We start from the raw sequence: 15,313 nt of genomic DNA, 5'->3' as shown, positions 1-15,313 counted from the left end.
AACAGTGTGAGGCAAGCATACCTGCAGAAGGTAGCAGACAAGGGAATATCCAGCCATGCTTTCCACAAAGTTCCTCTGCAACAAAAATCATGAGTTCAAGCTGAAATTAAAATTTTATCTTTAAAAAAAAAAAAAAGTCAATGTTTTTTCACCTAAAAAAAGTTTAAAAAATTACAAGAAAAAGTATTCAACGAGTGGAGATAAGATGCACAAAAATACCATCTTGAAGCATATTAACAATTTTAATAGACTTTCAGCAAAACAAAAAAAAGAAATGCTTAAAAGAATAGCTGTTGAAAGCTTAGAGCAGGACTAGGGGCAAAGCTCTCTAGCATCCTCAACGCAAGGTGCAAGGCGCAAGGCCCAGAACACAGAATTAAGCCAAGAAAGTGTACTTCAAATAAATTCTATATGCATTCTGTCTAAATGGTATAAAACATTTAAATAAATTAAATACTCATGAAAACATGCAACAGATAAATGATTTTAATCTATATATAATTCATGTTAGCAATGTAAACTCAAATAATTAGGCTCCTGAATATTATCATGAAAAGGAAAATACCAACATGGAAAGATTAAGGATAAACAGAAACTAAAATAGAAGTCAATGGAAGAGGATAAAGAGAAAAAGAAACCAGAAGAGACAAGTGATGAATAGAAACAGGGATACAAGAAGAAAAGGGGGGGATAAGCAAAGGTTTTGATACGGAGAACAGACAGAAGAAAAGGCAAATAAGAAGAATAAAAGTACTGAGTTGGAAAGGACAGATTACTAACCAGGAAAGATTGAAAAACAGTAAGATGGAGCTGCTGCGGGAAAGACATTAAATGAGGCTTCATCAATATATATATATATATAAAGAGAGAGAGAGAGAGAGAGAGAGAGAGAGAGAGAGAGAGAGAGAGAGAGAGAGAGAGAGAGAGAGAGGGAGAGAGAACACAGTGAGAGGTAACTACTGATGAGAGAAACAGAGGCTTTGTGAAGGATCCTTTAATTTTTACTAGATGCGGTTGCTCCATTGCCCCAAATTCCTGATTTTTTTTTCCTCTTTTTATTCCCAAGGCAGGGGGGGGGTTAGTTATAGAGATATTTTAGGAGGAGATGACCAAAAAATAAAGGTGTGCTGTGAAGCAGTTAATAGTAGTACGTCAAAATAACTATTTTATCCATATTTTGAATTTTTTTATTAAACGGTTACTTGTAAACGCGAAGGGGTTTTATTAGAATGTGTTAAAGGAAACCCATTACTAAAATCCATTTCTCTTCCCGTAATTAATAGTAGAGATGCTTTTTATTAAAAGACAAAAAAAATAGAGATGCTTTCCCCTTTTTCACTTCAGGCTTTTTACCAATTGGCTGGTTTTAAGCAAACCAGCAGACCCAAAAATTTAAAATATATCTAGCCCAAGAAGAATTAAGCTTCAGAAATAAATAAAAAGCCCAACTGCAAGACACTAATACAAAGGTACACCTAGTTAAGGCCACATTCCTGGTCCTTAGGCCTAAACTGCATCACGAGCCAAGCTTGTTCAGGGCATTATGCTTGCCGGTGAGTCTGTGACCACTTGTCTCATGCGCATGGATGGGCTACCATTATGTAAATACTAGTATAGGTTTTATTGCTTTGAGGGTATTTCTGTGCTAGTGTAAAAATGGGAGTATGACTCCTCAAACAACTTGATGTTTCCTAGTGCTAGAGCTAAATTAGCACATAAAGCTTAGGGGAGGCAAGTGTTCATCAGTCTTGTAAAAATCACTAGCCATTATAAATGTATTTAGCCTACTTGCCTACCTCGTTAGACACACGTTGCTTATGGAGGTGTTGTTTAATGAATTACGTTGTTTTAATGTTTACCGCTTGCTTGCCATTTACTTTCATGAATTGTTTACTACTTCTGCTTACATTTCACTCAATTGCTATGAATGTGCTCTAGTGGTAAACTGTGATAATCTTTGGTTAACTGGTTAAGCAAGAGTGCTTTAACCAATGTCACATGGCCCTTCATAAGGTGTGAAATACTCAGCACATGACAATTGGTATCACAACTTGGGTAATTGCTACATGAATTCAAATGTCTTCATTGTTTAATTGTGTTAAGCATAGGTAAAATATTGTACCAATCAATACCGAGATAATTGAAGCACTAAAAGCGCATGCTGAGACCACCAACAATATTGTCATGGAGATGGCTAGACCTTCTAAACGTGTTGATGCTTTGGACGGACCATAGAAACATCAACAAAGCTCTATGGTGGAAATGCCAAAGGACCTCCACCATACAATAGAAACCTTTATAGGCTCAAATGGCAGATCTAACTGCAAAGGTGAACTTGATGGTTTTTACTATGGAAAACTCCAATGCTTTGGAGTATAAAGAAACCAAGGAGCCAAAATCCAAAACGTTTGGCAATGCCTATGATACTAAAGAATAGGTGAATTTCTTATTTTATATGAAGCACTGCTATCACGTGACGAGGACAGACCCGGAATAGGTGAAGGTAACCACTGCAACAATGTATTTGATTGGTGACGCTAAATTGTGGTGGCATACCAAGTACGATAAAATTGAGAACGAACACCATGTCCTTGATCGTTGGGCAGACTTAAAGAGAGAGCTCAAGGACTAATTCTTTCCTGAGAATGTTGAATAGACTACTCAGTGTAAATTGAAAGAGCTCAAGCACAATGGGTCAATCAGGGAATATGTGAACAATTTTCTACTTTCATGATGGATATCCGAGACATGTCCTGGAAAAAGATAAGTTGCTCTTTTTTTTTTAGGGGTTGAACCATGGGCTAAGACAAAACTTCATCAACAGAGTTCAAGACTTGCCTACCACACAAGCTTCCGCATAACACTTGACTAAGCTGAAGAGAGTTTCACAATGCCCAAAGAAACTGGTGTGGATGGAAATGGCAGAAAGTCTTTCAACAAGGGCAAACCCAAAAGCGGGGGAGCTGACAACAAGGCATCAACTTCAAAGCAAACTTCATCATCTCAATCATTCAACAACCCAATGGTAAGGGTAATATGGCCTGCTTCCTATATTGCGGTCCTCATAAAGTTGTTGAGTGCCCTCACATACAAATCCTACTTTGTTAGCTAGATTGGTTTTCTTTCTTTTTTTTCCCCCCTTCTAGGCTTTAATCATAAGGTCCAATACATGTTTTTATTGGCCCAAAGGCCCCACAAGGTTTACATTTGACCCAAAGTCTTCACAAATTGAGGAAAAATAGCTCCCAACCTCCCATCGATGAACAGATTCAGTAGTGTTTGCACCTAAATTCCTTGGAGTTCAACACCTTAGTTCTTTACTCCTCTTTGGAGTTCAGCAGCACAACACTTGAATTTCTCTCCTATTCGACAACTAGAGAGCCTTCCATCTGGTGACTAATGTTCAATCAGCAGCGGTAAGCAATCTTGGTGTTCAATCAATAGTTCTTTGGTGTTCAACAACCAGAGTTCTTGGTGTGTGAACAGAATCAGTCCTCTATCCTCTTCTTCCTTCAGTGTTCAACAAGAACACCTCAGTCCTCTTCAACACAGATTTCTTGTTGTTTGATCAACAACAGCGAAAAAAAGAGCCAAGCTAGCAATCTAGCAGAGCTACAGAGGTATGCTTTGAAATACATCTGCTTCTTGAAAAGCTTCAAGAAACACTCAACAGTGAGCTCTATTTTTTCCTTTTCTCTTCTTCTTTTCTTGCTCTTCTTCTTTTATTTCTTTATAATTGTCTTAACTTTTTAATAATTTAATTGTATTTTTAACGTCTCTTACTAAATAAGGTACTAACCAAGTTTTGTCTTAAGACTTTTCATAAAGTTCCATATATATATAATTTTTTTATATTTACTTCACACTAAAGTAGAATCTTACAATTCTCAATCTGATCCCACAATCCGATCCTATAGGCCCCTCCAATGATCCCACTTAGGATCTTGATTCTAACAACCTTGGCTACCTCACAACTTTCTTCCACGACGGGGTGTGGAGTATAAGATCGAGTTGTTACTAGAAGTGAAGCCATTTACTAAAGGGTCATATTGGATGGCACATCCAAAGTTAGCAAAGTTAAGGAAACAAATTGATGAACTATTGGAAGCAAGCTACCTACATTCTTCCAAAGCATTGTCTGGATCACCGGTGTTGTTTTAGCAGAAACATTATGAGAGCATGCGGATGAGTGAGGACTACTGTGCACTCAACAAGGTGATTGTGCGCAACAAGCACCCACTCATTGTTGATTTGTTTAATCATCTAAGTCATGCAAAGTACTCCACTAAACTTGACTTGAGGTCAACCTACTATAGGTAAGGATAGCAAATGAGGATGTACTGAGACAATCTATGAGACACAATATAGGACATATGAGTTCTTGGTGATACCATTTGGGTTGATGAATGCACTTGCGACATCCTGCACCTTGATGAATCAAGTATTTCACAAGTACCTTGACAAGTTGGTCGTGGTATACCTGAATGACTAGTTGTCTACAGTTCCAGTCTAGAAGAACATAAAGAACATCTATGGAAGGTGCTCGACAAGCTGAAGGAAAACAATCAGTATGTGAAGAAAGAGAAGTGCTATTTTACTCAACGGACATCAATTTCCTTAGGCATGTGATTGAGCAAGGTCATATCAAGATGGATATGGAGAAGGTAAAAGCTATTCTAGATTGGAAGATCCTAACAACAAGGAGCTACGCTCCTTTCTTGGACTTGCCATTAGTATCGAAAGTTCATGGAGGGGTGTTTGAAGAGAACTACTCCTTCAAATAGAACTACTAAAGAAGGGTCATGGGTGGAACCAGACAGAAAAGTGTCAACAAGCCTTTGACAACTTGAAGGATGTCATGATGAGAAATCTGATACTTGCTCTTCTAGACATCATGAAACCCTTTTATCGTGCATCAAACTATGTCGTTGGTGGAGTCTTGTCACACGATGGTCATCCCGTTGCGTATGAGTCATAGCTTAGTGAAGTTGAAACAAAGGTACACAACTAAAGAGAAAGAGATGCTAGCGGTAACACATTATCTCTGTGTGTGGTGACATTACTTTGGTTGAAGTTTGTTGCAAAAACAAATAATTCAGCTGTCAATCAGTTTTCACGCAACCAAAGTCAAAAACCAAGGAAGGTCTTTGGCAAGAATTACTAGATGAATTTGATTTTTTATTTGAGCACATGACAAAGTAGATGAACCAAATCACAAATGCACTGAACAAGAAGGCCGAGCTGGTGGCGTTATAGATGGCAACATACTTGACAGTAAGTAAGGTTACCATGATGGTGCAATAGCACATCAAGGAGAACCTTGCCAAAGATCCAATAGCCCAAAACATCATAAAGATTTAAAAAGAGGGCAAAGTGCGGCAATCTTGGTTAGAAGACAGATTGTTGATAACACATGGTAATCGGCTTCGTGCCTCGAGTTGGAGATTTGAGGAAGACACTACTAAGAGTGTCATGACACCATGTGGGCAGATCATCCAAGATGGTATCGCACTTTGCCATTGTTGAAGCAAAGGTATTACTAACTACATATGCATGATGTTGTGGTCAATTCTACAAAAATTAGTCTCATTTTCCAACAAGACAAGGTGGAGCAGAAGAAGATTGCAAGGCTACTGAAGTCCCCAACAGTACAAGCCAAACTGTGGGAAAGTGTTTCACTAGACTTCATCACCAACCAACCCAGAGTGGGAGATGTAGGGTCTACACTTGTGGTTATAGATAGGTTTTCGAAGTACAGCACTTTCATACCCACGACAAAGCATTGTTTGGCTTAGGAGACAGCAATATTGTTTCTTAAAAGATGTTCCCCAAGATATTATCAATGACTGAGATTCAAGACTCACTAGCAGCTTTTTGACAATTAGAGTCCTCAATTCAAAGCTTGACATCACTTTGAGTTACCACCCATAGACAGATGGACAAACGAAGAGATTCAACAGGCTAGTAGAAGAGTACAACAACAACAACAACAACAAAACCAAGCCTTAAGTCCCACTAGGTGGGATCAGCTATATGAATCCTTTTCAGCCAATTTATGAATCATTTCTTTTGACAGATTCAGGGATATTAAATCCTTACTCACTATCTCCTCCCAAATTATTTTCGATCTACCCCTACCCCTTCTATTGCCCCCCACGGTAACTAACTCACTCTTCCTCGTTGGTGCACTATGTAGCCTACATTGCAAGTGTCCATACCATCTGAGTCATCCCTCCCTTATCTTATCTTCTGTAGGAGCTACACCCAACTTATCGTGAATTTGTTCATTCTTTAATTTATCTTTCAATGTTGTACCACTCATACATCTAAGCATTCTCATCTCGGCAACTTTTACATTTTGGATATTATGTTTCTTCGCCACCCAACATTCCGATCCATATAGCATAGCTAGTCTTATAGCTGTCCTATAAAACTTCCCTTTCAATTTTAAGGGTATTCTACAATCACATAGCACACTTGAAGCACTTCTCCATTTTACCCAACCTACTTTAACTTCATGCATTAAATCATCTTCAATTTTTCCTTCAGCTTGCATAATAGATCCAAGGTATCGAAATCTACAAGTGCTATTTATTGCTTCATCATCAAGTTTAACTTTGTCTCCAATATTCCTTCTATCATTACTAAAATTACATTTCATATATTCTGTATTATTTCTACTTATCCTAAAACCTCTAGATTTTAAAACTTCTCTCCATAATTCTAACTCAACCTCTATTCCGTCCCTAATTTCATCAATTAATACAATATCATCTACAAACAACATACACCATGGAACCTCCTTTTGAATACTCTTAGTCAATTAGTCCAATCAAAAGAATTGGGTGCAACTACTTTATGTGGCTTAGCTTTATTTCAACACCCAAAACAACTAAACAACCAACAAAAGTCCTTTTAAGCTTATTACAGGCCAGTAGTCAATGCTACCTCACATAGTGGACAAGCCGTAAAAAGGAGAAAGTCCATGAACATACTTCTTCACCAAAGAATAGAGACAGTATATAGAGACTGCCCAAGCCTACCAGAAGAAAGCTTCTAAGCAATTGAAGAAATGGGTAGATCAGGGAAGAATACTGTTGCACTTCAACGTGGGTGACTTGGTGCTTGTTAAGCTTAGTCCAAAAAAGATTAGATCGCTACCAGGTCAAGATAGGAAACTACTTCGCAAATATGAAGGACCAGTCCCTATCTTGGCTAAAGTTGAGAAGGCCTCTTACAAATTTGATCCTCCGTCTTGGATAAAAGTGCATCATGAGTTTCACATTAGTTGCCTCAAGCCATTCAACAAGAACGCCGAAGATCCAAGTAGAAGCCAGTCAACCAAAGCACCAATGAAGACAACACAACTTGATAGAAGAGAAGTTGAACTTATCCTTGCAAACAAATAGTTTACATCATCAAGGAAAAAGCGACACAAGTCCTTAGTGAAGTAGAAAGGCCCGAAGACGAAGGAATCAACTGAATATTAGTGGAAGACAAGCAATTGTTCGTGAACCATGTTGAATAGCACCTAGCATCAAAGTCTACAAGAACGTCAATCGCGTAAGTGGGTGAGTGTCATGAGCCAAGCTTGTCCAGAGCATTGTGCTTGCCTGTGACCACTTGTCTCGTGTGCATGGGATGGGTTACCATTATGTAAACACTAGTACAAGTTTTATTGCTTTGAGGTTATTTCTATCCTACTATAAAATGAGAGTATGACTCCTAGGATGAGTTTGATGTATCCTAGTGTCAGAGCTAAATTAGCATATAAAGCTCTTTACGGAAGGGTGAGTGTTCATCAGTCTTATAATACTCACTAGCCATTGTAAACATGTCTAGCCTACTTGCCTCCCTCGTTAGACACATGTTGCTTACGGAGGTATTGTTTAATGAATTATGTTGCTTCAATATTTACTGCTCCCATTTACTTTCATGAATTGCTTATTGCTTCCGCTTACATTTCACTTAACTACTATGAATGTGTTTTGGTAAATCACGGTAATCTTTGTGTGACCAGTTAAGCAGAAGTCTTTTAGCTAGTGTCGCACAGCCAATCACAAAGTGTGAAATACTCGGCTCATGACAGCTCGCACTTGATTTAACATAACCCAACAGGGCCTGACAAAACCCCATACTTTTGTCAAGATGCACATTGCAACCTACATCTTGCACCTTCTAATGATATGGCACTGATTTCACAACCACGGCTCACATATAAAAATCATTACATAAAACTATAAAAACAAACAATAAAAGGTACAAAATAATGCATATATAAAGTACTTTGGAACTGGAGATCTACCCATGCAAAGTTCAATTTTGAAGGAATTTTCAAGAGTAAAAACTCTTAAATCTCGGATACCTAATTAAGTTCATTCTTTCTCTATAAATGCATTACTACAATGTGAACAATTCATTAATCCCATCCACATGGCTTTACAGTGATCTTTTCTTTCCCTAAATTAAGCTTTACATTATTCATCCGTTGAAGAAAGAAAGCATTACTTTCATTTATGGCAATATGAATGTAATCTCCATAAATATGAAAAAACATTAAAAAAAAAAAAAAAGTTACAGTTTAACAAACCTAGCATCATCTTTCTCTTTAAATTTTCACATCAATTGGACATTAAAAGAAAGAGAGAATATTTCAATTGTGTAAACACAATCATTTTTATTAACAACTAACAAAAACAGGAAAGTCGCGAATAAATAATTTTAGAATCATTTTCATTTACTTCATGCCTTTCTTGAACAAGAAAAAATTTAATGAAGTAATATCCCATAGCTACTAGAAAGCTCCAGCAGCTAAATGTCAGCAGAACTTAGTAATTAGCTTAGCCAAGGAGAAAAAACACATCCAATGAAAAAAAAAAATACATATTACAAAGCAAGATCACCTAGAACATGAATTTTGTTATCATAACATGAGAATGGCAACAGGTACATGCAATGTGGCTTAGAATGAAATATAATAAGATGGGAGTATGATTCTCAAGTCAAAATATACAAACCTAATCAGCTACAAAAATGTATTGTGCAAAATTTTGACCACATTTAGGAACAAATGCCTTTGGCAGGTAAGGAGTTGTGGTAACTCTGGTCTGTAGCCTATATGCGTACACATCCTAATCAAAGGACCTATTCACATTTCTGTTTCCAAATGCTTAACAAGCAGACGAATCAGATTAATACTCACTACTGATGCTGTATGTAAACAGTCACATGCCAACTAAGTATGCTATTTATGATACAAAATCTTTGCATCATCATCATAAAACACTGAGCTTAACCATGTTCAGAACTTTTCTATGCATAAGAGTAACAAAAGTAAACTAAATAGAAGCACTAGATAATTTTGTGGGTAATGAAGGGTGGGCCCAGATGAAGATCAGCATGGAAGCAGGCTCTTAAATATCTTTCCAAAGAACAAGGCCCCACAATCTTACATCCAGGTGTAAATGTAATGAACCACAATGCAGGCATCCACATATGCACCACAATGAAGAATATGATCTCTGATCATTGAAGCTGGCCAAGAAACATTAGGAACCATACTTGTTAAAGGCAAAACAGATTGCTTCTAGATTGTTAATGAAACAAAGTAACAATTGATGATGCTTGTCATTCTGATTAAAGAAAACAAAAAATTGGTTACATTATGCTGCAATCAGATATCTTAATTTTCCAGCAGATGCCAAGGAGTAAAACAAATAATAAAATAAATAAAATAAAACCTATATTGGAAAAATCTTTATTTGCCTGGCAATTCTTAAAGGGTTCCACATCACTTTGTTTTTGTTTGTCGTGTAAAAACTGACAGCCTAACCAATTTCTTCCTGTTAAACATCTTTTGATACTACTTATTTAATTTATCAATTGTAAAAAATTAAGGCATCCAAAATCCAAAATTGCTCAACAAGTTACCATGTCCATTCCCTGATTCAAGCATCTACAGTCTCTCACAGAGCCCAAACCAAAGTAAAATGAATAAACTACAACAGTAACAAAAATAATTACAACAACTATACTTTCTGTCCTTACACAATAGAGTAAATACTTGTCATGATGCAGAAGAAATGACAATCATAATTAACAATCAAACTAAAGAATGCCTGCCAGTCTCAGCTGTCAAATACCTGAGCAAGCTTAAAACTTGGAGAATTTTCTTGATATTTGGCAACAAAAAAGTCACGCAAACTTGTAATGCCAGGAAATCTACTTTTGATGGAATGGAGTGAAGCCTACAAACCAGTATACACATTATTGCATTGATGTGAAACATAAAGAAAATTTTCTGAAAGGAAAAATTGTAAAAATTACCGTGTCTGGAATTGTTTCTATTAGAGCTGTGTAAGAGGAAGTAACTAAGACCTCATAAGGTCGCAACCAAAGAGGAAGGCCAGCTTCTTGGAATATATCTGACATTAAAGCCCATTGACAAAAAGCTTTCAGTGTGGAAGTAATAAAACAGAAAACCATTCCTTCAAAGCTGAAATATGCATTTTGGCTAAATTTAACTGCTGTCAGCATACTGTACCAGTTGATGTGATGCCAACCTTGGCTAATTAGAAGTGGAAAACAGTAGCAAACATATACCATACAAACATACAATATTTTTTTCTTAGATAACACAATAAAAATAACAACAATATTAATAATAATATCTGGATTGTGTGGAGAATGAAATCTGGGCCTAGAAAGCCATTAGCCAAAACAAGGAAAGAATTCCCCATACCAGTTTTTGGAGCAGAGGGAAAGGACTAAAAGAGCTTTTGAGAGATCAGCTATGGCCCACACTATTATCAAAGATGGATGGATTAACACACGACTAGTTGGTGTGGTGGTTTGCACATGATAAGAGACAATTTTTAACTTTTGACACCTTGTATTACAAGTGACTATTATCTTCCTAGGTATTGTTTTTACTTGGGTGTCACCCCCTTGGGGCCCTCTACTGAGTTCTCTCTGCCAATCAAAAACATATGAACACTAATAATGATGATAATAATCTATTACTAACTGAAAGGAGATTCCCCATGTTACTGTAACTTTTAGTCTGGCATTAAAAATTTCTATAATTCCCCCATAATTACTCATCTTTTCCACAGGAAAAAAGAGTATAACAGTAAAAATAAAGGGTCGACAAAAAGTAAAAAGTGTGGAGCACACACCAACGGGCAAATAATAATGATAAGATGAAGAAGAACAAGAAGCACAAGAAGAAAGGGCATGGAAAAGCATTTGATTCTCTCTCGACGCATGTTAGCATTCTTAAGCTAGCTCATTCTTTCAAGAATCCAACTCTCTGCAAATTGCCCACAAATCTTCCCAACGTTCGTGAGATTGAAGTATTTTTTGTCACTTTATCATTATTCTGTGTTTGTTTACCTATCATAGTAGTTACAAACACACCTTCTAGGCACGAGGTGCATGAGAGAGACAAGTCTGGGGCCTCAAGAGGGCTGAGGCGAGGCGACCTGCATGAAGCACAGGTATGCGCAATGAGGTGACTAAAGGTGAGATGCTCAGTTAGTCGCACCTCAAATGTGCAACCTTTTACCCTTTTGTTTTTTACCGTTAAATATAAAAATCAAAAATAAAGATCATTTTTATTTTTCACTTTAAGCCCTAGGCAGGCCTCTGTGCATATTCAAACCAGCAAAAGAGCCTTTGTCTCCAAACCAGCATCTCCCTGCATGTTCGAACCAGTTGGGTTCGCGAGCCTTGATCTTCAAACCAGCAGCTCTGCATCTTTGCGAGCCAGAGGCTTCTTCGAGCAGGAAAGTCGTCATCATCATCATCTTCTTCTTCTTCTTCTTCTTCTTCTTAACTTGATCTTAAGTCTTTCCTCAAAGGCTCTCTCAAGCCACTCTAGGGTGGAAGGGCTGAAAGATTTGAAATCGATGCCGTCCACTACAAGTCTCCAGCTTTCAGATTCAGAGTAAAAAGCTTTAAAAAGTTGCATATTCCCCTTTTAATGTCCTTCTCCTCAGTTAAGGTGTTCTCTCCGATTTCAATGTTGGAAATGGTGTTCAATCTAGGATGGGCAATCCGATGGAAAAATCTGATATTCCAATCTCCCTCCTTGAGCTATAAGGCACTAGATTCTGCTTCCAGGAGGTCTCTTCAAGGCTAAAAGCCTCAATCAGCTCCTTCTTTAACAAAACTCTTTGGCCCTTTCATCAGAACTGAACCCTTGTCTTAGGTCTTGCTCATCAAGGATCTTGATGTTGCTCAGAATAATGGTCTTCTTCGGCTAAATGTTTCCAAAAGTGCTTTTATTCCACACTTTGAGCTTCTCTTTCAAACTCTTTAGTTTTGAAGCTAGCACAAAGCCAGCTTTCTCCTCAACATGCAGTGTGGACCACCAAAGTTTAATGAGGCTCCTGAATCCATTGTGCTTTAACCACATTTTTTTTCAAAGCGGAATGGGGTTGGTCCTCATTTGATTCCACTCATCTCAATGTAGACAGGGAAATGATCTGACATGGGCCTGGGTAGGAGCTCTTGAGTGGTTTTGGAAAAGTGGGTATCCCAATGCAGTGAGATAAGGAACCTATCAATTCTTGAGAAGGAAGGTGCGTCTCTAGAGTTGGACCAAGTGAAAGTACCACCAATGAGAGGGAGATCAATGAGGGCATTCACATTGGTGAAGTCTAGGAACTCTCTCATACATATGTTTTCCGCTCCACCCCCACTTATTTCATGGAGGTACAACACAATGTTGAAGTCTCTTTCATTGGGATATTCAGTGTAATAATAGGCTCACTTGCCCTTAAAGAGCTGCGTGCAAAAGATAACATCGGAAAAAATATTTTGGTGTTGGACAACAAGATGTTTAAACAGAAACATCAATAGCAGTTTTTGTTGTCGAAACTCCAAAGAACCTGAAGGTGGTATCAGGAGAGAAGGTGAGCAGGCGAGGTTGTCCTAAGGATAAAAAGAAATGGAGCAATGAGCCTAATAACAGGAGAAAAATTGAATTTTTTATCATGAGTTTGCTGGCATTGGTGGTTCAATATTGGATCTCATGACCAATTTTGGCTTTTCATATTCTTCAGATTTAGGGGTTGTTAGCTATCATTTCTATTTTCTACTTCTTATTTTGTTGGAGCATAGTGAAGATACAGGTGACAACACATTTGTCTGCTCCTGGAGGGCAAGAAAATCAATTGATAGTGGTGAAAGCAAGGCAAGAAAAATTCACATGAACTAGCTAATTTGAAGTGTTCAATTAATTACGATTTGGAAAGGAATTAAAAAGGGGCTTTCTCATTTAATTTCTGCTGTGTTTTTCTTTTCTAGTCATTCTTTTTTTTATTTTTCTCATTCAAAGGCCTTCTGTCCTCATTTAGATTGCAATTTTTTTCCCTTTCTCATGCTATGGAAAGGAAAAAAACAAAAATGAAAAATAACAAAAGTGGCTGTCAAAGCTTTCTTCAAAATTGACTTATTAACAAATACTACTTTCCAATTTCCACTTAAACTATTACATGCCATCTTAGAAGTATATTTATGGTATAAAGTCAATTGCTGCCACACAAAGTCCCATGGCAAACTAGAATCAATTCTTCGAAACCTAAATATACTTATTGCTTATATCTATAAGTCTTCACTCTGGAATGTATCTTCCAAAATCTAGTGACATTCCCATAAACAAGTTCCATTAGTTATTTCCTAATTTCATTATGGGTATTGTTTTAAAATCTAATAGATATACTACTCGCTTCCTACCACTTTTCTGAACTCAATTGAGACTGATGACTAGTTTTTCACAATGATATTGTTGGAAAGATGTTGGGGGGGGGGGGGGGGAGAGAGAGAGAGAGAGAGAGAGAAAGAGGAAACCAAAGGGGGATCCTCTTAATAGTAGTGTATGAATAACACGTGCACAAATTATGGATAAAAATGTCTCTTCACAAAAGAAAAGAAAAGGGAAAAAAAAAAATGATTTGGAGGTGCCCAAGTAGAAAAGAAACCTAACCCAGATCAGTAAGAAAGTCAAGCTATAATCAAGGTGCGTAGAAGTATCTCTGAGAATCTTGTGAACAAATCATATTTTATCACTTCACTTTTGCCTACAGGTGTATTAAGATAAAAGCTAATCACCCCACAAGATAACAAGATTCTGCTATAAAATGTTTGAATACCTTCATAGACTGTCAACAGAAATATCAGACCACTAAATAATATTTGAGCAATATTTAGAAAGCACAAGATTTTTTTTCTTCTCATCCCAGGCTGAAAAACATTAAAAAAGAATAAAAAGAAAAAACTCCATCTGATGGATAACATTAGTTATTTATACTCAATTAAATGATATTCCTATACAAGTTAGATATAGCTAACAGATGGTTAGATTTAAATTTTACGTGCACTAGCCATAGAGGCTCTAAAATTTTGCAGACATACCAATGTGATGCGCTGGGCCCTAGAGGAGCAAATAGAAAAGCAATGAATGAAGAGAAACAACAGAAGGGAGCTCCAAATCCAACTCGAATTCCCAAGTACATGAAAATTCTGCCTGATTGTCCAGGCACCAGATGAATGAATAGAAACAACCACCACCAGCTAGCATAAGTCCAACTGGGTGGGGCATGCTGAATGAATCCTCTTCCACCATTCCATCTGATTTTGAGCAATATCCACCAAAAAAGAGTGCTGTCACTTGTCAAGGTCTACCTTTCCCACTCCTACCATCAGTCATGTTTATTAGATCACTCCTCTCTATGTTATTTGGCCTTTACATTGCTAGTGCTTAAATCATCTCAACTACCCTTTCCCCATCCAATATTCTACAGGTGCTACACCTAGCCTACACTTTTGTGTTCATTCCTAATCTTTTAAAGTTATCACTCATACACCTTAGCGTTTTCATTTCTCAACAACTTAATACTTTTTGGATAGGTCGCTTCTTGTTGCCAACATTATTATAGTCATTCTATCATCCTATAGAACTTTATTTTTTGGTCAAAAGACAGTCACCTTCCCTAAGGTTTGGCAAAAATACAAGGACCTCCCTTAAGGTTTCAAAAATTCCATTGACCTCCCTTGACGTTTCAAAAATTCAAGAAGTCCCCTGAGATTTGCCAAATGACACCAACCCCTCCCCCTCCCCCTCCCAAAAAATACCTTTCTTTTGCAAAATACAAGTGAAAGTTTATGTCTTTTTGGCAAACCTAAGGGGAGGTCCCTAGAATTCTTAAAATCTTAGGGGAGGTCTTTGGAATTTTGGAAACACTGGGGGAGGTCAGTGTTTTTTTACCAAACCTTAGGGGAGGTCAGTGTATTTTGTCCTTTTTAATTT

General features: G+C 37.3%; 1 protein-coding gene across 6 annotated transcripts in view; it reads right to left on the bottom strand.

Moving 5' to 3' along the window:
- LOC131164790 (phosphatidylinositol 4-kinase beta 2) overlaps nucleotides 1–15,313 on the bottom strand; it is a 76,413-nt gene that overhangs the window by 21,172 nt on the left and 39,928 nt on the right. For all 6 annotated transcript variants that reach the window (XM_058122243.1, XM_058122261.1, XM_058122269.1 and 3 more), the window contains exons 9-11: nucleotides 10,327–10,424; nucleotides 10,143–10,247; nucleotides 22–75 (exon numbers count right to left, since the gene is read on the bottom strand). In XM_058122243.1, the coding sequence (XP_057978226.1) occupies nucleotides 22–75; nucleotides 10,143–10,247; nucleotides 10,327–10,424 (257 nt within the window). The remainder of the gene's footprint in view (nucleotides 1–21; nucleotides 76–10,142; nucleotides 10,248–10,326; nucleotides 10,425–15,313) is intronic.

The sequence above is a fragment of the Malania oleifera genome, chromosome 1 (genome assembly GCF_029873635.1).
Source record: "Malania oleifera isolate guangnan ecotype guangnan chromosome 1, ASM2987363v1, whole genome shotgun sequence".
In the NCBI taxonomy this organism is placed as follows: Eukaryota; Viridiplantae; Streptophyta; class Magnoliopsida; order Santalales; family Ximeniaceae; genus Malania; species Malania oleifera.
This window is presented reverse-complemented; position numbering and strand designations above follow the sequence as displayed.